Source organism: Pipistrellus hanaki (assembly GCF_964339955.1).
Source record: "Pipistrellus hanaki genome assembly, chromosome: 3".
In the NCBI taxonomy this organism is placed as follows: Eukaryota; Metazoa; Chordata; class Mammalia; order Chiroptera; family Vespertilionidae; genus Pipistrellus; species Pipistrellus hanaki.
Window position 1 is genome coordinate 101,462,973 of NC_140505.1, and position 23,343 is coordinate 101,486,315.

The 23,343-nt window shown below is 42.0% G+C and overlaps 3 protein-coding genes across 6 annotated transcripts in view; 1 reads left to right on the top strand and 2 right to left on the bottom strand.

The window, feature by feature from the left end:
• LOC311619954 (protein POLR1D) overlaps nt 1-2,023 on the bottom strand; it is a 50,228-nt gene extending 48,205 nt beyond the window's left edge. The window contains exon 1 of the mRNA XM_084878702.1: nt 1,888-2,023. Coding sequence (XP_084734828.1) covers nt 1,888-1,913 — 26 coding nt within the window. The 5' untranslated portion in view covers nt 1,914-2,023. The remainder of the gene's footprint in view (nt 1-1,887) is intronic.
• LOC311619953 (DNA-directed RNA polymerases I and III subunit RPAC2) lies at nt 464-2,010 on the bottom strand. The gene is made up of 2 exons (XM_084878701.1): nt 1,888-2,010; nt 464-1,033 (listed from the first exon to the last, which is right to left on the bottom strand). The coding sequence occupies exons 1-2, from the start codon at nt 1,911-1,913 to the stop codon at nt 658-660; spliced, it is 402 nt and encodes a 133-aa protein (XP_084734827.1). The 5' UTR covers nt 1,914-2,010; the 3' UTR covers nt 464-657.
• Nucleotides 2,024-3,160: 1,137 nt separating the features above from the next.
• Nucleotides 3,161-23,343, top strand: part of LNX2 (ligand of numb-protein X 2) — a 61,864-nt gene continuing 41,681 nt past the window's right edge. For 2 of the 4 annotated variants that reach the window (XM_084878686.1, XM_084878685.1), the window contains exon 1: nt 3,161-3,407. The gene's annotated coding sequence lies outside the window, so the exon portion shown is untranslated. Of the gene's footprint in view, nt 3,408-4,105; nt 4,278-23,343 lie in introns of all 4 variants that reach the window. The other 2 variants (XM_084878688.1, XM_084878687.1) reach the window with 2 other exon arrangements.

A 23,343-nucleotide genomic window follows, 5' to 3' on the forward strand; every position in this document is an offset into this window, starting at 1 on the left:
AGATAGATAGATAGATAGATACTTAAGAACTTTAAAGGTTATCTGGTCATCCCAGTAACCTTCCTCTCTAATAGAATTAAATTCTCTTAACTTCCTTATGTCAAAATAAAGCAAACTAATATCTATCCTATAAATATGATGGAGCTTGATACTACCTAAAATTCCTATGTGAAACCAGAATTCTCAGTTTTTTCAAATAATCCCCCACCCCTACCTAATCTACCAATTACAGCAAAGAATTTTCTCATGAATTAACAACTAGAGTCTATCTGGGGTCATGCTTTACTGCACATCTCCTTTCCCCACAATCACAGCCATAAATGCTTATTTCTTTTAATTCCCTTAATAAAAGTCCTTGTCTAGGCTTGTGCTTTTGTTTCCTCACTTTCAATGTTGGATCAATTAATAAACAAATACCCCCTAATAGTCAACCTTATGGATCAAGGAACAGAAACCACTCAAATTAGTTTAAAGAGGGAATTTATTAGAATACAAAGGTTCTTGCAAGGATTTCCATAGCTGCAATGAGTTAACAGCTAGAATCACACTTTTCTGAAGGGCAGATCATGTTGTAACCATAAACTTCTATTTCTAGGTTTTGCAAGATCACAAAGAGAATATCCCGGAGGATGTTCCTCCCTCTACAGTGCACAGAGACTAGAATGAGGATTCATTCCTGCTTGCTTTTTGGTCCTTATATTCCTTTATGCTGGCCTCAAACTTGTCCAGCACATGTTGGCAGACATTCATGAGCTCATTCAGGCCTCTCTGAAATGGCTCAACAGCTGGAAGAGCACCTCGAGTCTGAATTCGTAAATTAATTTTACTCTCTGAAGGATGGGTTGTAGTGTAACCACAAAACTCCACTTCCGGGTTCTTCATGATCATGTAACGAAGAGAATTTCCTAGGGTATGGTCCTCCTCGTGCAAAACAAATGTCACACAGTGTCTATCTGTTCCAGCTGCCTGGACCATTTCCAGAGCTGTCTTCCTCTCGCCTTCAGCCATTGAGGTCTTCAATCCAGACATTTTTCTACGTACATATTTTTTATAAAAATGAGATCATACTGAATATGGTTTTGTAAGTAGTTTTTTCATTTACTATATCACAATTGCAACACAATAATACCCGATGCACTCCAATTACATAAAACTATTACATTAGCCCCTTATTTTCCTGTTTTCACATTTTCTATCAATAAACACCTAATTTATTGCCTCCATTTTCTCCCCAGTCCATTTGACTATCTACATGGCCAAAAGGGAGTTTTAACACACAAAGTTAAATGTTTGCTAAAATAGTCTTTTGATAGAATCACAGGATAGGATTAGAATAAGGTAGTCTTGCAAGAGAATGAAAAGGGAGTTAGTTGGAAGGCGTAGAGAAGCAGATTGTTATAAAATTAGAGGCTACAGATGATCAACGTGCAGGCCCAACTATGGCTTCCATTTGGACGAGGTAAGGGAACTAGAACGGCAAGTGAGAGAGGGGTCAATCAGGCAGAAGGGAGAAAAACTCGGAGCCCAGAAGAGGGAGTTGGGCCACATGCAGGGACGTGGGCCTGGCGTGTGAGTTCACACGGTGGCTGATTTCCTCTTGCTGTTCTAACTGGGGCGGGCAGTCTGGGGATTTCTCACAACTTTCCTTCCCTCCTTGGTACCTAGAGTTCTGAGCGTTTCTCTTCCAACACATCTCTGTCTCCTCTCCTTTTCCCAATCGGAGCCCTCCCTCCCGCCCAGACGCCCGTTCCTCTCTCGCCCCCTGCCTTCCGGCCCGGCCTGGACGCAAAGGCCGAGACCCGGCGGCCACGGGCCCTCCTCGGCCGCTGGCTCCGGGGCCCGGAGCGGCTCGCCCCTCCCGCCCGCCTCCTCCGCCTCGGCAGTTACCTCTCCAGCTCCTGGTCCTCCTCCATCGCGGGGCCGGCTTCCAGGATGTTCAGGTGGAGCAGAGGGACGGGACGCTCTGCCCCATATCGCGAAACGTGCGACCGAAGCAGGAAGGAAGGAACAACCGACCGACGGAGGAGCGGAAGGCGGAAGGAGGGGGGAGGAGCCGCCGCGGCGCCAGGCCCCGCCCACACCGCCCCTTCCCCTCCCCTCCCCTCCCCGGGCGCGCGGTGGGCGGGGCGGGCCGGCGGCTCCTCGAGCTCCCGAGCGGGTTCCGCCGCTGAGCTAGCGGGGCAGGTGGGGTCGGGTCCCGCCCACCCCCGAGGCCGAGACGGCCCTGTGGGCCCTGGAACTCAGCCCAGCGCACCCTACCCCGGGTGTGGGCGGAGGGGGCGCGGCCCACCGGCCTCCCCCAGATCACCTGCCCACTTAGGGCCCAAATCCGGCTTCTTTCTGACTTGCCGCCCGACCTACGGGGGACGGCGTTTCTCTCGCGCAGGACCCCAGCCCTTGGGGGGCTTTCGTGGAACGTAAGGCTTAAGTTATAGTTGATAAAGCATCTTAATACATTTCACAGTAGAATAGGATAGGTTTAAGACGGTATTTGTCTCATCGAGGATCTCTTGACACATCTCAGCTGGGTCAAAGGACAAGCGTTTGTCTTGATCTTTTGCGCGGAAAGTGAGTTTGGAAGGAAACTTTCCCCTCCCATCCTTTCTCTCCTAGGATCTCTTCTGCCCCTGGAGGACGTGCTCCCTCGCTTTGGACCAACCTCTTCACCTTTGTCCTCAGGTTTCCCCTCCCCCGCCTCGGCCACCTTTCCAGCCAGACTGGCTCTCCGTCCCCTCAGTGACTCTTCGCTAACAGCCTTCCTTTCCTCGTTCTCCGGCTCCGCTCGCCCTCCTCCTTCCGGCCACCCCTGTCCCCACCACCTTGCCCAGCTGTCCTTTCGCCCAGCACACCTACATTTCTGCTCCCCCGGGCCACCTGTTCTTCCTGAATTCCCCTAGCCATTCCCTGCCTCCCGCGCTGTCCAATGCCCCTCGCGGTCGCGGCGGAGCGCAGACACCCCAGGAGCCGGTCTCAGGCCAGGTGATCCGGGGAGCCCCGGCGAGAGCGGTGGGGGAGGGTAGGCGGCGCGGGGCGGAGTGGGCGCACTCTAACCAGGGAGTGACGGCTCCGGCCTGGCCCGCCCCCTGAGCCCTCGGATAGGCGGATCCCTCTCTGTCCCGCCCCCCTACCGCCCTGTCCTGCTGCCGATTGGTCCAGGTGCGTGTCGGGTTGGGCGGCCGGGCCCTGGCGTTTCCCCCCGGGAAGGCAGCAGGGGCGGTTGAGAAGTGAAGTCTTAGCCAGAGTTTGCTTCTTGCCAGCAAATCTGCAGCGGCCGCGGCGGCGGTGGCGGCGGCAGCGATTCCCGGCCGAGCGGAGGCCACCGCGCTGCCGGCTCCCGCAGCTGGCCACGGAGAGCCAAGCGGGGGGCGCCCGGAGCCGGTGCGCGCCCCGGACGCCGCGCCTTCCCAGTGAGTAACTTTGTGCGGACCGCTCCGCGCCCCCGCCGGGTCCGGGCTGCCGCCTCAGGTGCGGGCGGCGGTGGGTGTTGGGGCGCCGCTGCGCCGGGGAGGCGGCTGGAGCGGCGCCGCGGCGGGCCTGCCGCTCCCCTCCTGCCCAGTCCTGGCTGCGGAGGAACGCGGACCTGATGGGGCCGGCGCGCCTGTCCGGGGCGGAGGGACCAGCTGCCCTGCGCCCAGTGCCCGCCGCCCGGCAGGCGCCTGGGAGAGGCGGGCGGCCCCGGCTGTTGCCATTTGGCGGTTCTGGCGGCGGTGTTGCCGATCTTTGCGCCCTTTGCTTTTTTAGGGAGGGGAGAGATGGGGATGAGTTCTTATTTCCTGGGTGTATGTTTTCATGAGTAAGAATGGCACTAGCTGCCTTACATTGGGTCTTGTTACCTGGAAAGGAATGGGAAGAGACCATATCCTCCATCCCAGCCTGTTGCCTGTAAATCTCACCTTACTCTTTTTGCTTAAAAAACAAAAAGAAAACCACAAACTTTATTGTTGAAAGTATTACAGATGTCCCCCACTAACCCCCCGTTAATCCCCTCTACCCGTCACCGCCCCCCTCCAGGCCTTCATCAAACTATTGTTTGTGTCCATGGGTTATGCATATATGCATACAAGTTCTTTGGTTAATTTCTTCCAATCCTCCCCTCTTCCCTCAGAATCCTCAGTCGGTTCCATGCTTCTGGGTCTCTGGATCTGTTTTGTTCATCAGTTTATTTTGTTCATGAGAAACCACATGTGAGTGACATCATGTGATACTTGTCTTTCTCTTGACTGGGTTATTTTGCTTAGCGTAATACTCTCCAGTCCCCCTCCATGCTGTCTCAAAGGGTAAGAGATCCCTTTTTTTGTTTATTTTTGTTTTGACAGCTGCATAGTATTGCATGGTGTAAATGTACCACAGCTTTTTTATCCACTCATGTACTGATAAGGCACTGGGGCTCGTTCCAGATCTTAGCTATTATAAATTGTGCTGCTATGAGCATAGGATTGCATATATCCTTTCTGATTGGTGTTTTGGGTTTCTTAGGAAATATTCCCAGAAGTGGAATCACTGGGTCAAATGCAGTTCCATATTTAATTTTTTGAGGAAACTCCATACTGTTTTCCATAATGGTTGCACCAGTCTGCATTCCCACCAGCAGTGTACTAGTGTTCCCTTTTCTCCACATTCTTGCCAGCACTTGTCATTTATTAATCTGTTGGTAGTAGCCATTCTATCATCTTACTCTTTAGGCTGGAGAAGGTGGTAGAGAGATTTAACATCTTCCACACCAAGAGAAGGGGATTTCAAAATATGGAGCTTGATTTGAAGCAGTTGTACCCAAAATGATTCTGGAAATACATCGCTCACTCTGCAAAGCTTTATGCCCTGTTTTGGCGACTTTTTACTTTGTGTACTGTTTCTTCTGATATTTCAGTTAACAAATAATGCTACGAATCAAGACATCATATCTGACAGGAGCTACTGTACACTCTTGCATGGACTGGGTTTAACTGTGTAGATGTTTCTTTTTAAATCAGAGAAACCTGAAATGAGGTTGAGTGAAAAGCAATGATGAGCTCTGGTATAGGGGAACTGCCTGCACTTTAAAAGTTTCCCGTTCTAGCTGAAGCAGGTTTGGCTCAGTGGATAGAGCATCGGCCTGCGGACTGAAAGGTCCCAGGTTCGATTCCGGTCAAGGGCATGCATCTTGGTTGCGGGCACATCCCCAGTAGGGGTGTGCAGTAGGCAGCTGATTGATGATTCTCTCTCATCGATGTTTCTGACTCTCTGTCCCTATCCCTTCCTCTCTGTAAAAAATCAATAAAAAATAAATAAATAAAAGTTTCCCGTTCTTGCCGAGTAAGTAGTACTTATTTGTAAGCTGACTTTCATTTCCAGGACAGATTTTGTTTTCTATTATTTCTTGAATGTACTGTGACACAGCACTAAGTTGGACCTCAGTAGTTCAATTTTATTTACTTTAATTAATTTGATTCCTATCTCCATGCCCTTTTCAAAAATGGACTTAGATCTAGTATCCTTTTGGGCCTGTCAAAGCTTTGTTATGCAATGAATAACAAAGCTTTGCCTTTTTATTTTTTTTAAGTTGATTTCAGAGAGGAAGGGAGAGAGAGAGAAACATCAATGATGAGAGCAATTCATTGATTGGCCGCCTCCTGCACGTCCCCGACTGGGCTGGGAGGAATCAAGCCGAAACCCAGGCATGTGCCCTTGGCTGGAATCAAACCCGGAACCCTTTAGTCCACAGGCTGATGCTCTATCCACTGAGCCAAACCAGCTAGGGCAGTGGTTGACAAACTCATTAGTCAACAGCCAAATATCAGCAGTACAACGATTGAAATTTCTTTTGAGCGCCAAATTTTTTAAACTTAAACGTCTTCTAACACCACTTCTTCAAAATAGACTCGCTCAGGTGATATTTTGTGGAAGAGCCACACTCAAGGGGCCAAAGAGCCTCATGTGGCTCAAGAGCCGCAGTTTGCCGACCACGGAGCTAGGGCAAAGTTTTGCCTTTTAAGTTTGTCCAAGTCACACATGTGAGTTTTTCCATAGGGATAAAATGTAGGTCAAATCAGCACAAAAGTAGAATCATACTACTTTTAATTTGGCCCAGTTGTGTCTTAACATTTCTAATTCTGTATCTTGTTCCTCTCCTTTCCTCATCAAATTAGGTATATTTCATTATTTATTCATTCAGCAAATGGTAGAGTGCCTACTGCATGCCAGGCATTGATGGCAGGCGTCAGCTTTTGCCCTAAGTTGCTGTAGTCTCATTTGGAAGCTGATCCATACCTCTATTCCACTGGCTGCCTGAAAGTAATTTGAGCATAGTGCTGTGGGAACTTAAGAGGAAGCATTTCTGCCTGGAGTTTGTTGGGGAAACTAACATAGTCAGAATCCCACTTCAGATCGGGGTGGAATTTTGCCAGGTACATTCTAAGCAGAGAGACTAATATAGGGTATAGGGTATTGCATTATGAGATCTGCATGTAGTTAATGTGGCTGAAGCACACAGTGTCTGGGGTAGTCAGGGGCTGGTGTATACTCCTTTCAGAGCACTTTGTCTTGCTCACAGCAGGCACTCAAATATTTATTGAACATGAACAGAAACATGAAGGATTTTGTCTGGCAAATTAAGAAAATTGGACTTTAATCAGGAGAATGTCATGATGACATTTGTATTTCAGAAAGGTATCTGCAGCAGTGGAGAATAGTGAGGTCAGATGGGGGTTAAGGAGACAAAACAGGAGCTGTTACACTATAGATGGTAAGTGCTCAGGGCTTCTCGATTCACATTGTCTTGTTTTGAATCTGGCTGTGTCACTCTCTCTGTAGCCTTTTTTTTTCTTGGGTTCTTCATTTCATAGGGTTTGGGGGATGAAACTTGGAAAAACATGTATATTGCTTAGAATAATGCTTGGCACATGGTTAGGACTTAGTAAATGTGAGTTATTATTCTCTGCAGGCAGTGGAAGTACAAGTGATGTGTCTTTTAGAGGGTATATTGGTTGGATTAGGTTAGTGACTAGATATGATTAATGAGAGAGGGATGGCACCTAGGTTTTTTGAGTGGAGGCATTGGAGTGTACTGGTTAAGTTTGCTGTGGAATCAGAACAAGGGTTAAATTCTGTTACCCTCAGGATTACCATCCTGACTGTTGGTTTCCTAATGTTTCAGAAATGATCACAGTACCTGTCTAGTAGGTTTTCAAGATCAAATGAAATTATGCGTGTAATGCCCTTGGCAGAGTACCTAGTACATTACAAGAGCTCAATAAATATTAGTTGTTTCTTTACTGATGACGACATGAATGAGCTAATGGAATGTTAGAAGATATGAGAAGGAGCAGATAAAAACAACCCAGTCAGCTGCTAATGGATGGTTGAGGTGTCTGTGATGAAGTTGTTGGATAGATGTATCCAACAAGAGATAGCAAAGAATGGAAAAGGTGGGGGGGGGGGGCTTTGTGGGTTTGGTACGCTTTCTGGAAGATTTGGGGAAAAGAATGAGAGAAGTGGTTTATGCTATAGCAATACCAGGAGTGTTGGTGTTGAATATTAGGCATCTCTAAAATCTTTAAAGTGTATTTGGCTACCATCACAGAGGAATTCCAGGCTCATATAATCTGATTGGTTCTGTGCCTTTCTCCCTTTTTCTTTTTCTCCTTTCTGATTGCCCCCAAAACTCCTTTTTTTTTTTAAATGCAGAGACATTTAACTTTTCTTTGCATGTGGGGCAAAAGTTCACACTAGGCCCACCTTTCCATATCACAATCCAATAAGGTTTCTAGAAGAATCAAATGTCGCATTTTATAGGTTCCATATTACTTAGAAAACTGTGTTGGTTGGAAAAAAAAAAGTGTATAGGAATGTATGATATATTTGTGAACATAGATACAAATATATCTTATATATACAACTATGTATGTATATATTAGTGTGATAGGGAGAAACAGACTTGTTTAGGGAACTTGCTTCCGGCATAGTTGAACTTTAGTTATGACAATAGCTGTGTCATAACTTTGTCCTCTCTTGGGTATTAGTAAACCTCCAGAGTGGAGTGTCTGGTGTCTTGATAAGAAAAGCTGAAAAGAAAGCAGCAGAAGTGTTGTGGGCAGAGAGGGTTAAGCTTCGCACCTATATCTTTCCAGGTTCAAGACTTAGGACTATTACTTCTGGCAATCAGACTCCATCAGTGGAAAAATTATTTGGTGGAAAATGGTTTTTCTCTCAAAATTAGACTGGGTAGGAGAAATGAGAAATAGAAACAAATGCAGAAAATAGGCAATAGTAAAAGTATAAGTATATACAATATATATAAGTATGTAATATACATATATGCTTATATGTATAAGTATACTGTAAACAGTGTTGTCTACTTAAAAACATACCACTTTCATATGTAAAACAAACGGAATTTTATTTTTGTCTTTATTAAAATGATAATCTTTGGATTCTTTTAAATAACAATTTGCCCTGGAAATCCTAGTACACTGCTGGTGGGAATGCAGACTGGTGCAGCCAGTATGGAAAACAATATAAAGTTTCCTCAAAAAAATTAAATATGAAACTGCTATTTGACCCTGTAATCCCACTTATAGTAATATATCCTAAGAAACCTGAAATATAAATCAGCAAGAATGTATGTACCCCTATGTTTATAGCAATGCTATTTACAATAGCTACGATCTAGAAACAGCCCAAGTGCCCATCAGTAGGTGAGTGGATAAAAAAGCTGTGATACATTTATACCACAGAATACTATGCAGCAATACAAAAGAAGAATCTCTTACCCTACCCTTTGAGACAGCATGGAGGGACCTGGAGAGTATTATGCTAAGTGAAATTAGTCAGTCAGAGAAAGACAAGTATCACACGATCTCACTCATATGTGAAATCAAAGTAAAAGCATGGAACAGAGTGGGGAAGGTGCGGGGAGAGGGTGGGAGGGTGGTGTAGATGGGTGGAAGGTAATCATCCAAGGACCTTACATGCATTCTAGAGGCCCAGTGCATGAATTCGTGCATGGGTGGGGTCTGGCCAGTTCCCCAATGAGGGTTGATTGGGGGCAGGGCTGGGTGAGGGGGTAGGGGCTATGGGAGGTTGGCCTGCCTGGTCTGAGGTCTGGGGAGGGAGCCAGGGAAGGGGGAGCCGCCCCCATTCGGCCATTTGGCTGGCAGCAGTGCCTGTCAAAGCTACTGGTCATTCCAGTTGTTCTGGCATTCCAGTCCTTGTCGTTTGTATATGTAGATATGTGTGGACCATGGACACAGACAATGGGGCAGTGAGGTCCTGGGGCAGGAAACAGAGGCATATTGGAAGGCATCAGTGGGGGAGGCGGAGGAAGGAGACATATGTAATACTTTCAACAATAAAGAGTTATTTAAAAACAAAACAAAAAAAATAAATTGCTGTAAAATGTGTAATAGGGGCCACTGCAAAAAATGTTCATAACCAAGTTATGAGGACCTATGTAAAACAAAGTGTGCTTGGCTATAATAAAGCATCCAAAGGACTTATTAGCCATTATTTTATTTTTAGTTAAAAGTAAAGCAAGTCAATAAATATGCTATGTTGTCTGTGGTGAGTGTGACTCTCCATCAGAGAGATGGCACCCACCTAGCACCCAGTTTTATGACTCTAAAAAACAAACAAACAGACAAATAAATAAATAAATAAATAAATAAATAAATAAATAAAAAGTAAAGCAAGTCTAGGAAATATTGATACCCCTATCACCTACTTCCTTCCCCCAAATTGGGATTAGGCAACCAATCTGAAAAATTAATCCTTTATCAGAATTCTTTATTCTGTTCAATTAAACTGCATAAATAACTACTGAACAAGTAAATTGGAGTCCTTCACTTATACATTATTTCTTTATTGTATTGTGGCCATTACCACTTCCACATGATTTTAATGTTTGAACTTTGACTTTCAATATACTTATATTCATGGAATACCTAAACATCCATGATGTGGTCAACCCTGGGCTATGTGGAATACAAAAGATTGTCTCTGCCCTTGTGGAACTTGAAATCTTAAAAACATTCAGTCAAAGAGTTAAGCCTTTGCAGTAGGATGACTAACACACTTGATGTCTAGTACCTTAGCTCTTCAACTCCGGTGACCTTCACTTCTGCTATATTTTAACATTCCCCAAGATTTTCCACAATAGAAATGTTAAATTTATATATCCTGCTCTGTGACCACATCCTCCTGTCCTTCTAGCTCCCTCACACCCACACTTTATATTACAACACCCTTCCTTCTGGCAAAGATATCTTGCCATTCCTTGATTGCATTCCCACTTCCTGTTAGTCTGTTGCATTTACATTTATTGGCCTTGGGTTATTCCCTGTCCAATTTGAATTCTTTGTTAAGCACTTTCACTGGTACCTTTGCCTCTCTTGAACTTGTTTTTGTGCTGTGCCTGCCAGAATTCTGCTTTTGCTTCTTTCCCTGAGGTACTTTGGTAACACCATTAAAAGGCCAGACCTTTGCCATGTGGTTCAGTTGGTTGAACGTCTTTGAATGCACTGAGAGGTCACCAGGTCAGGGGACATGACATATTATGGGCTCTTTCCCTAGTTGGGGGCATGGAGGAGGCAGCTGATACATGTTACTCTCTCTCATAGGGATTTCTCTCTCCCTCTCCCTTCCTCTATCCCTAACATCAATAAATACATATTTAAAAAAAAAAAAAAAAAAAAAGGGCCAGACACTTAATGTAGATAATTGGCTCTCAAACAACCAACCATTCCCCCATCCCCCTTAGTCAGCTAGTGCTAAGAATACTGGAATATCCTGATAGAGCTTACAAGCTAGAGGAGATAGACATTCATCAAATATTAGCATACATTATTACCCTGTTTCCCCGAAAATAAGACAGTGTCTTATATTAATTTTTTCTCCCAAAGTTGCACTAGGTCTTATTTTCAGGGGATGTCTTATCTTTCCATGCGCTGGGTCTTATTTTCGGAGGATGTCTTATTTTCGGGGAAACACGGTAGTATAGTTACAAGATATGGTAAGTGCTTTGAAGCAATAGTATGGGACAATGTTGTCCAGTACTAGTCACTAGCACATGTGTCTATTGAAATGTGTCTCATACCAACTGAGGTGTGCTATAAGTGTAAAATACACACCAAATTTTGTAGACTTTATATCCCCAAAAGGTAAAATATCTCAATAATTTTTATATATGAAGTGATAATATTCTGGATATATTAGGTAAAATAAAATGTTAAAAATAACTTAGTAGTTTTATTTTTTTTAAAATATGACTACTAGCCTGGCCAGCATTAGTTGAGTATTGACCTATGAGCCAGGAGGTCATAGTTCAATCCAGCCAGGGCACCTACTCGGGTTGTGGTCTTGATTCCCAGTGTGGGGCATGCAGGAGGCAGCTGATCAATGGTTCTCTCTCATCATTGAAGTTTCTGTGTCTCTCCCTCTCCCTTCCTCTCTGAAATCAGTAAAAATATATTTTTTAAAATGTGGCTATTAGAACAATTAAAATGACATGTGGCCACATTCTATTTTTGTTGACAGTGCTGGCAAAGGGTGTTATCCACAGAGCAGGGTGTCCCTGAAGCCTTCCCTGAGGAAGTTGTGTTTGAACAGATCTATCTGGCTGAGGAGGTGTTGAACAGGTAAACCCTCCTCAGAGGAAGCAGTCAGAGAGAGATGGCGCTTTGAGGGAGGGTGAGGAGCTGGTGGGTGAGGAGCTGGGAGAGATTGGCCAGGGAGGCAGACAGGGCCAGATCATATAGGCCTTTTTGGCCCTAATAAAGATTTTGTTCTTTATCACTCATAGATTATTCCAAACCTTCATCATTTACAGACCCTTTTATCCAACCCTGACTTTTTGTACAGGTAATATGGTCGCTTCATGATCTGGTTTGATTTCTCAGATTTCTGTCCCTCCCCTCCTATCAGTTTCAGATCTGTTGAAGTCTAGCTTTTTCACATGTGCCTTGATGTCATCCTTCAAAGTCTCTTTCAGGAAAGGCTTCATTAATTAACTCCCATCTGTATTTAATCCCTTTCTCACTGCCTTTTCCTACTAGTCTGTAAGTCCATTGACCTTGCATTACCCTCAAGTCACTGTTCTTAAAGCATAACAAAATATTTTTAATTTAATATTTATATTATTTAAAGTAATTTATTAAAGCCATATTAATAGGTAGTCAATTTAAAAGTATTAACAAGATATTTGACTTTTTCATATTAAGTATTTGAAATCTGGTTATATTTTATACTTATAGCATATCTCAGTAAAGGTGCTAAAGTGTCAGTGGTTAAAATAAAAAGAATCTTGTAAAAATAATTTAACAGAAAAATATTTTTCACTGCTCCAGGTTTTTGTTGTTGTGGTGAAAAGCATGTAACATCTTAACTATTTTTACGTATATATCTCAGTGATGTTAAGTATATTCACATTGCTGTGCAACAGATCTCCAGAACTTTCTCATCTTGCAAAACTGAAATTCTGTACCTATTAAACAACAATCCCCATTTCTTCTTCCCCTTAGTCCCTGGAAACCACCATTCTACTTTCTATTTCTATGGATTTGATTAATTTAGATACTTCATATAAGTGAAATGATACAGTATTTGTCTTTTTATGTCTGGCTATTTCTCTTAGTGTGATGGCCTTAAGGTTTATCTATGTTGTAGCATGTGACAGGATTTCTTTCCTTTGTAAGGCTGAATAATATTCCATTGTATTTATACATTGGAATACACATTTTATTTATCCATTCATCTCTCAGTGAACATTTGGACTGCTTCCACCTCATGGCTATTGCAAATAGTGCTGCTGTGAACATAAGTGTGGGAATCTCTTTGGGAACCTGCTTGGAATTCTTTCCATTATATACTGAGAAGTGCTTTTGCTGGATCATATGGTAGTTCTTTTATTAAATTTCTTGAGATCCTCTATATTGTTGGCCATAGCAGCTGCAAATTTTACAATCTCACTAACAGTGCATAAGGGTTCCAATTTCTCTACATTCTTACAAACACTTGTTATTTCCTGTTGTTTTTCTTTAAAGTAGCCATCCTAATAGGATTGAGGTGATAATCTCATTTGTATCAGCTTTGCATTTATCTGATGATTGGTGATATTGAACATCTTCTCATTATGGTAGTCAACCATTTATAGATCATCTTTGGAGAATGTCTCAGTTGTTGGCATATTTTGAAATTGGATTATTTGATTTTTAAAAAAATATATTTTATTGATTTTTTACAGAGAGGAGGAGAAAGGGATAGAGAGCTAGAAACGTCAATGAGAGAGAAACATCGACCAGCTGCCTCTTGCACACCCCCTACCGGGGATGTGCCCGCAACCAATGTACATGCCCTTGACCGGAATTGAACCTGGGACCTTTCAGTCTGCAGACAGACGCTCTACCACTGAGCCAAACCAGTTTCGGCAGATTATTTGATTTTTGTTGTTGATTCATAGGAGTTATTTATATAGTAGAGGCCCGGTGCATGAAATCCGTGCACGGGTGCGGTCCGTAGGCCAGGCTGGTGATTGAAGCGCAAGTGTCTGGCTTGGAAGGGCAGGTCCCAGCTGACCTCAAGGCTCCCACGTACCCCCCCCCCCCCCCCCCACCATCTGAGTCAGGTGTCCGAGTCCCCATGCAGAGATGCAGTGAGTGCGGCTAGATGCTGTGGGCCAGGGCTCAGCATGGACCTCTGGGCTGTCCAGTAGCACCGCATAGAAGGCAGGTGGGCAGTGTGCTCTCTCCCAGCTAACCTCACAGACTGGCTCCTACACAAAACCACAGGGAGCCCAACTGGATTCTAGCGGCTGCGGCCAGGCTCACCCAGAAGAGGCGCAGGGTGGGCTCCTCACAGGCACCTGTCACATGAGCATGGGGGCTTTCCAGGCTTGCAAGCCCTGGTGTCCAGAAAAAGGGTAGCAGGGGGAATCAGAGTGAGCTCGGCGCACAACCCGTATTCTTACCGAACCTCTGTCCCTGTCATCCCTGCTCCCAGCTTCGCATCACCAACACCTGCCATATTCCACTCTGCTTCCTGGTGGTCAGCACATGTCATAGTGAGCAGTCAAACTCCTGGTTGAACTCCCGGTCGAGGAGGCAATTTGCATTTTAGTATTTTATTATATAGGATTCTGGATAAATCATTTATCAGATATACTATTGTATTTACAAGTATTTTTTTCCCATTTGCACTTTGTTGATTGTGTCCTTTGATGTGAGGTTTTTAAGTTTGATATAATCCCATTTGTCTATTCTTGCTTTTGTTACCTGTGCTTTTGGTATCATATCTTTGCTAAATCCAGTGTCATAAAGCTTTACCTTTATCTTTTCTTCTAGGAGTTTTATAGTTTCAGGTCCTGCGTTTAGGTCTTTAATCAATTTTGGGTCAGTTTTTTAATATGGTATAAGGTAAGGGTACAAAGAAAATATTTTGAACATCTGAGACCTTGCTTATAGGAAACAAAAGGGAAAGATCTGAAATATAGACTAGTTTTAATTTGGAAGGATTGAGAATAGTGATTAGGCTAGGACACACTTCTCAAATGGTGCTGAATAGGAAAGAGAAATTCTAGTGTGAATTTCTCTTTCCTTTTTGTTTCTTATAGTTGTGAGACACCAGTATGGAAGCAATCAATAGACTAGGGCTAGCCAAAGAAAAAAATTAAAATGCTTGGGAAGAAGCCGGGTGTCAGAGTGTATGTGATTGCGTCCTCTGCCTCTACTACTAAATATGTATTCCGTGTGGTCAATAGTTGCCATGTATCCCTTTAAGACTATTCTGTCAAGGCCATTTAATAAGATTTCAAAAGTATCCATAGCAATTAGAACTTATATGAAATATTTATTAACCTCATTAATTTCCCTTATTCTAGGCTTTGTGCTTTCATTATAGATGAAATATATTAATTGATACTTCAATAGACTATTTTCAGAGTTTGTTAAAAATAGATACAGTTTTTCTGGCTCTCTGACCTAGTCTTTATCCAGCTATATAGAGTACATTTGTCAGCACATTTGAATTTTTCTTCCTTTGATGGTATATAATCAATAACATTGAAACATTTTCAGGATTTATTCTGAGTCTGGAATTTTTTATGGTAGCTATTTACAAAAAGGGATAAAAATTTTTTAATGAATACATTTTGTAGAATACAGAAAGATGATCAAGTCTATGTATTTTTTTTTTTCTTTTAATCCTCACCTAAGGTTATTTTTTCCATTGATTTTTAGACAGAGTGGAAAGGAGGGAGGACGAGGGGGGAGAGAGAGAGAGAGAGAGAGAGATCATCAATTGATTGCCTCCCATGAGCCTGGTCAAAGTACATGCCCTTGATTGGGAATCAAACCTGAGATCCTTTGGTCCACAGGCTGACACTAACCATTGAGCAATTGGCCAGGGCAAATCTATGTATTCTTAAATATCAAGTTGATTCAAACAAATCAACTTTCTTTTATTCTTTTTTTTAACAAGTCAATTTTCAACTACTGTTATTAACTTTTCCCCTTATAAAGTTGCTCAGATTAAAGTCTTTCTAAATGAGACAATGTAACTTAATTTTCTTTACTTATAGTTTGGTTTTGCCAGAAGCAGTAAGTTAAACTTGGTGCTGAAAGAAAGGAAAATGGAAAATTAAAAGTAGTTCTTCAAATATTTATTCACAATACAGTATTCTTTTTAAAAAATATATCTATTGGTTTCAGAGAGGAAGGGAGGAGAGTGATAGAAACATCGATGATGAGAGAATCATTGATTGGCTGCCTCCTGCCTGCCCCTCAATGGGGATCAAGCCCATAACCCCAGCATATGCCCTGACTGATAATTGAACTGTGACCTTCTGGTTCATAGGTCAGTGCTCAATCACTGAGCCATGCCAGTTGGGTCACAATACAGTATTCTTTATGTCTTCATAAAGAATTACTCTTTTTTGGTTCCTTTAACCTTTTGAGAAGAAAATAATACTATATAATAAAAGCCTAATATGCAAATCGTTCCACTGGGAGTTTGACCACTCACTATGACATGTGCTGTCCACCGGGGGCAGCATAAAACATGGTGGGTGTCAGCAATCCTGTGCTGGTAGCGGGTGGCTGTGAAGGCACTGCTGACTCCAATGGGCCCTGATGAGAGCAGGACCACAGTGGGTTGGTGGAGCAGGTGAGTGGGTGGTGCCAGGCCAAGGTGGGTGTGAGGGGGGGTTCGATTGCCCTGCAGATAGCAACGAGAGGCAGTGGTGGGGGGCCAGCCCTGATTGATCATCCCACAGGCTGGATGGTGGAGTAGGTGAGAGGTGGCACTAGGCCATGGTGGGATGCCAGGCAGTGCTGAGAGGCTGGGGGCACGAGCTGGGGCTCAATTCCTGCAGGCCACCCCAAGGGACCCCACCCGTGCACTAATTCATGAACTGGGCCTCTAATTCTGTTAATAAAAAACAATGATTTATTGAAGGATAGCTTTCTGGAAGATAAAGTTTAGTGTTCTTAAAAATAATTGAATTTTAAAATAATTACATCTCTGTTTTAAATAGTATTTTTCTTTTAAAAATATATATTTTACTGATTTTTTTACAGAGAGGAAGGGAGAGAGATAGTTAGAAACATAAATGAGAGAGAAACATTGATCAGCTGCCTCATGCACGCCCCCTACTGGGAATGTGCCCTCAACCAAGGTACATGCCCTCGACTGGAATTGAGCCTGGCACCCTTCAATCCACAGGCTGACGCTCTATCCAAATATTTGATTTATAAAAAAAAATCAAATATTTTTATTTGATAATTCCAAGGAAGCAAGTAACAGAGCTGTTTGATTTGCTTTATTACATACACTAGAGGCCTGGTGCACAAAATTTATGCAAGGGAGGGGGTGTGTTCCTCAGTCCAGCCTGCACCTCTCCAATCTGGGACCCCTTGAGGGATGCCCGAATGCCTGTTTAGGCCCGATCCCAGTGGACCTAAATGGGCAGTCGGACATCCCTCTCACAATCCAGTACTGCTGGCTCCCAACTGCTCGCCTGCCTGCTCACCTGCCTGCCTGCCTGATTGCCCCTAACCACTCCTTGCCAGCCTGATTGCCCCCAGTTGCCCTCCTCTACTGGCCTGGTCACCCCTAAAGGCCCTCCCCTGCTGACCTGATTGCCCCCAACTGCCCTCCCCTGGAGGCCTGGTCACCCCCAACTGCCCTCCCCTGCTGGCCATCTCGTGGTGGTCATCTTTTGTCCACTTGGGGGTGGCCATCTTTGACCATATGGGGGCAGCCATCTGTGTGTTAGAGTGATGGTCAATTTGCGTATTACCTCTTTATTATATAGGATTATCAAGTACATGAGAGCATAAGGGTATTCATGTGGTATTTTTTAATAACAGAATTTTTTAAATTATGAAGTAATACATGCTAAATATAGAAAATTCAGAAAATCCTAAACTATGTAAAGAAAATAAAAATTACAAATAGTCCCACCAGTTAAATTTTTTTTTTAATAATTCACTTATTCAACAAATATTTGACTATCTGCTATACTGTGTACCATTCTAGATATTTGGGATATGAAAATGACAGAAGTTCTTGTTCTCAGAAAATGAGATGTCAGATTCCAATTTCATTACAATTATTATATTTCAATACAAATGTTATATTTAAATGATAGGATTTAAGCATAGAGAATCTTGTGACAAGGCAAAAGTTTTTTTTATTAGTATAAGTTATAAATAAAGTATATTCTCATATGAAAACAAATTTTAGCAATTGTGCGGGTACTGAGATATGTAAGAACAGGTTTATGTATCTTTTTTCCTTATGGGATATTTACTGATTGCCTATAATGTGACAGGCACTGTTTTTATGGTAAAAATATAGCAATGAACTAGACGAAATGGATCCCTGTTCTTAGAGAGTTTACATGCTGGGAGGCAGTAAGAGAGAGAAATAATAAATAAGTTAGCAAATTAATAAAGTCTAATGGCCAATGCCTGGAAGAAAATAAGATGATATGGTCAGATCTCAAGTCTGCTATGATGATTAAATCTACAGCTGGTCACCAGAGTTCCTTTCAGCTATTAATAATTTGTTTTCCTCACCAGGGAAATTTTTAACTAATCCTGGCCTAAAGAAACATCCAGTGTCATCTTTGTTTCTTGCCCTTTTGTACTCTTTTTTGGAGATTGCTCGTTCAGTGAAGATATAATAAAAGTAGGCAGGAATTAAGAGAAGCAAGCATATGGAAAATCATTTTGGCTTTTCATGAAGTAGGGAGTTTGTTTGATTTTTACCAACTTCAGTTTGTATCTGTCAGTATCCCCAAAATACTCACTCTTTGTATGTTCTGAATTAAGAGAAATAAAACTCTACCAGGTATTAGGAGAGGAAACAAGGGAAAATAATTTTATTAATCCTTGTGCAATTTTGTTTTTGTTTTTAATTTCTCACATCTGTTAAAAAAATACCATCTGTGTCACCTTATTAAAAAAAACCTCCTGATTTGACAGTCTTTACAATAGATGTGTAAGACTTGTGTCCTGCTTTCTTTAGTACATAAGAATTTGGAGTGTGACCCATGACTCATCAGTTGACATTGTGGTACATTTTTAGAAACAAAGAATGTGATAGCAGATTTCCGTTATGCAGCGGTAGTGGAAGCAAATACAAGAAAACACAAATTTGTATGTTTGTGTCCTGTTGTTATTATGCTGTATGTTACAAATTGATTCTTGGAAATGTGTTGCAACACTGGACATTCCGATGTGTTTGAATAGAATAGGCATAACCTATGTGTATTTCTTGCAAAAAAGATCCTTATTGTGCACCATTTTTCCAGTTTTTATGGTATGAAGTCACTTTGTAGATTAATATGTAGGTTTGTGATTTACTTAGTTTTGAAACAGAGAACAAGAAATGAAAATAAACCATTGTCTTGAGCATACTACTTCATTTTTAGTGCTCCATAAAACTTTTTATTTTTTGATGTGGACTTCTTGTTTGCTTTACTTTCTAATCATGTATATAGGAATCAAGCTTGGCTACTTTCTAATTCCTGCTTTATTTCCTTTTGTCCATGGTATATTCCCATACATAAAAGTCAATCTGTACAAACAGATAATGAAGAAAAAGTCTCACTCCCACTTCTTTACCCTAAACGTCCAGTTTCTCCAAAGTTGACTGCTATTGGGCCTTTTTTGTATTTCCTTCTAGACATAATTTGTGCATGTGAACTCGGGGGTATATTTGTATAGAGAGTTATTTTGAAACATATGCTGTTATGAACCATGACTTAAATTAGCTCAAGATGTTTTTAATTTGCCAGTCTTTTTGAAATTTAACTGAGTCACCTTCTGTTTGCTGATCTCACCTGAATTACATTACCTTAAAAAATATTTATGTTGAAGAACACATGAACATACCTTGCAGAGGTTTTCTTTGCTGAATATGATTATATTATTTGAACTTTTAAAAAACATAAACCATGACCCTGTTGATTTTTCATTTTTAAAGGGAATGCTAAACATAATAAACATTAATTTAGTCATCTTTATGATAACCTAAGAGAAAATGGGACATTTCCTCGGTTACTTTGATCTGGCAAATATAGTACAACCATGAAAGAAGACCTGTTTGAAATTTTTGAATTTTGCTAAAAAGCTTGGTTATTAGGGAATATTATAGTACAAATTATACTGCATTAAAAATTACTTATTTAACAAGTCTGTTTGCTAATTGGAAGTATCTTGGTCCATCAGTTCTACAGATTGTACCTTTATAGTATTAATGTTTGTGTTATGTACTTTTAGAATACCTTCATTTTTGGAAGGGTTGATTGCATTCCTTTTCTTCTAAAAGGGAAAGAGGGAAAGGCACCTTTTTCCTTGATTCCAATTAGAATATGATGTTAGATGTAGAGCAGGAGAAAAAGGTAAATTAATCTCAGCAATTTATGAGTATCACCCTATAAAGATTTTAAATTTTCACTGTTATACTGCCTGCCTTTTGCTTGTGAAAAGTATAATAACTACCTATGATTTGAAGTCAGACCTTTTTTATCTAAAAGCCTTTACTCTTTACTGGGTGGTTTCTATGGAAAGTTAAAGTTCTGATAGAACCTTAATTATTTTATTCCTTCTTGCTAAAAAAGACTTTGAAGATCATTTCAGTTAAAACCACAGAGTTGACCAACAAAGAGGCAGGTTCCTTGTGTAAAAGGCAATTATTTTCTAGGGCTCATAGTAAGATGGTTTAAAAAACAACAACAACAGCAACACACACACACACACACACACACACACACACACACACACACAAAATAAAAAAATATACCGCACAACTCAGTGGGATTGTCTTATGATAATGCAGTGAATTATTTTAGAGAAACCATGCTTTTAATCATAAAGTCTAAACAGGTCAGCTGATTGGTTGCCATGTCTTTTTTTCTTCCTGTCTACCTAACATATGACCATCTTTTATCTCTATCTTTATTAAAACTGGAGAATGTACTAGTTGTATTCTTAACACAATGCTTTAGCTTCTTATTTGTTTAATTTTGGCTAGTGGTCTTAGAGCTTAAGTGGTGGAATGTTTGAAAGGGTAAAGGGGTTTAAGAGTAATTGCTTTTGGTGTTCCAGTCAAGATGGTAGAGTAGGTAAGTGCTGTGTTTACCTCCTCCCATGACACCATCAAAATTACATCTAAATTATAGAGAACTCAACCTAGAGAACCACCAAAAGACTAGCTGAACAGAACTTCTATAATATAACTACGTATATAAAGTAGAAGTCACTTTGAGACCTGTAGGAGGGATGGAGACATGGAACAGGCTGGTCACATACCCACGTGAGAATTGGGAGTGATATATAGGTGCCCCCTAAGGAGTGAGGGGTCACAGCTCCACACCCCAGGGCTCCAGAGCCAGCAGCTGGCTGTGAAAATCAGCGAGGATTCTGTCCTCATGAGACGGAGTGTTGCTGTTAATCCAGGTGTCCTCTTAAAGGACCCATGCACAGGCTCACTCAGAGGCTCTTACCCTGGGCTCTAGTGAAGAGAAAGCAGCTTGAAAGACACCAATGACATACAGAGGGAAACTAAATTGTGCAGGCTTCAAACCAAGTGCCGCCATTGTCCCTGTGTTGAGCCCTCCCCCAAGAAAGCCTATAGGAGCAAGAGGTTGCCAAATTGAGTCTGCATTAACCTGTTGAACACCACTTTTCCACACTGATGACTCCCTGAGATACCATTCCACCCAACTCAGTACTGCTGTTGGTTCTTTCAGAGGCTGTGCCTCTTGGGCAGCTTCAGTCTGGGCTTCAAACTTTCTTAAAAGCTCCTCAGAGCTCCTGTGGAGGTGGCAACTTGCCTTGGTGTGCCCTGTGCCTTTTGCTGAGTGGTCCCGGGCATGCTGCAGGTGACAGCCAGCTTTTGGCTGCAGTTTGGCCTCTTCCATGTGCCTCCAGGTCCAGCAGCAAATAGTGGATCACTTTGTAGTTCTTATCACCCAAGCTGAGCACAGGTAGCAGATGACCTTGGTTTGCACTGCAGTCCCTTCAAGAGGCCCCAGAACCAACACACCTGGTAATTGGTCTCAGACCACAATAGAACACTATCTAATTAGCTCCATGAATGGCATACCCAAGGTCTTATTGGGCACCAGAGTCCCACTGGGATGAATCCCACTCTGTAGAGTCACCTCACAATGTGGTTGTGGCCAGTCTTTACAGCCAGTTAGCTTGAGGATCATCCCTACTTACTGATTATCAAGGCTTTACTGCAATTAAAGGGTGCACACAATCCACACAAGGGACACTCCTGGAACACCGGGCTCAGGCGGCCAAAGAAGGTCACTGGGCCCTTATGTAGAAAGCTACCCTGCCAAGACCAGGAGACATAGCAGACCTACCTAATACATAGTAGCAAATACAGAGAGGCAGCCAAAGTGAGGAGACAGAGAAACATGACCCAAATTAAAGAAGGGGAGAAAAATCCAGAAAAATAACTGAATAAAATGGAGGCAAGCAATCTACCAGATACAGAGTTAAAAGCACTGTTCATAAGGCTGCTCAAGGAATGTAGAGGAAGAACTTCAACAAAGAGAAAGTAAGCATAGAAAAGGACATAGAGCCTAGCCAGTTTGGCTCTCTTACATGATGCTTCTCTCTGTGTGTGTCTCCCCTTCCACTCTCTAAAATCTCAATGGGAAAATATCCTCAGATGAGGATTAACAAAAACAAAAAGCAATAAAAGGACATAGAAACCACAAAAAAGAACCAGTCAGAAATGAAGAATATACTAGAAGGAATCAGAGTAGAATAGATGAAGCAGAGGGTGGAATCAGTGTTAGGAAGGTAAAGTAGTGGGAAATAATCAGAATAGCAAGAGGAAAAAAGAATGTTAAAAAATGAGGAAGGCTAAGAGACCTCTGGGACACCATCAAGCATACCAACTATTCGCCTATAGGAGTACCAGAAGGAAAGGAGAGAAAGCCAAGGTTTGAAAACCTATTGGATGAAATAATGACTGAAAACTTCCATAACCTGGTAAAGAAAATAGACACACAAACACAGGTGCTGAGCAGCTGGGGGCAGGGCAGGACGCTTGTGTCATCGCCATGCGACAATACAGACATATCGCACCACCCCAGCTGCTCCGGGCCTCTGGGCAGTGTGGGAAGGCAGAAAGGCGGCTCTGGCTGGAGCAAAGGTGGTGCAAGCAGTCAGGGGAAGAAAGGCCCATTCTTGCACAAATCTTTGTGTATCGGGTCTCTAATAGGATAATAATAATATATTTAACTTAGCTAGAATAAAAAATTCAAATTAAATACCTTTTGTATTTTCAACTATCAGACTTCTAAATATTGAAAATAGTAAAATTAACCAGGATTAAAATAGTTTGGGAAAAGTTAGGATACTTATACATTACTGTAGGAGTCAAACTTTTGTTTACCATTTGGAGGCCAGTTTAGTAAAGTGGTAAGTCAGAAGCCTTCCTCTCACTTTGGCCCAACATTGTAACTTTTTTAGAATTTGCCTAAAGGAAATAATTGATCACAAGAGTGAAAAGTAGGATGAGAACTGGAATAGAGTGGTATAATTTAAGCCAAAGGATCAGAGTTTCAAGGAGAAAGGTCGTGATATTGCAAAGAAGTAAAATAGAATTTGGAACTGAGAAGTGACTATTAGTTTTGGCAGTTAGACATTTATGACCACAATAGAACCAGTCTCAGTGGCTGATGGAAATTTCTAACACCTAGTGTCTGCCCCCTGGTCAGTGCACACCTAGAAATTAGAGCCTGCAAGCATTGTTTTATATTTTAAAATATTGAAGGTGCAATGGAAATGGGGAAAATGTTAATAATTATATAAGAATCTTTTGTTTTTATTTTCTGAATTGTTGAGA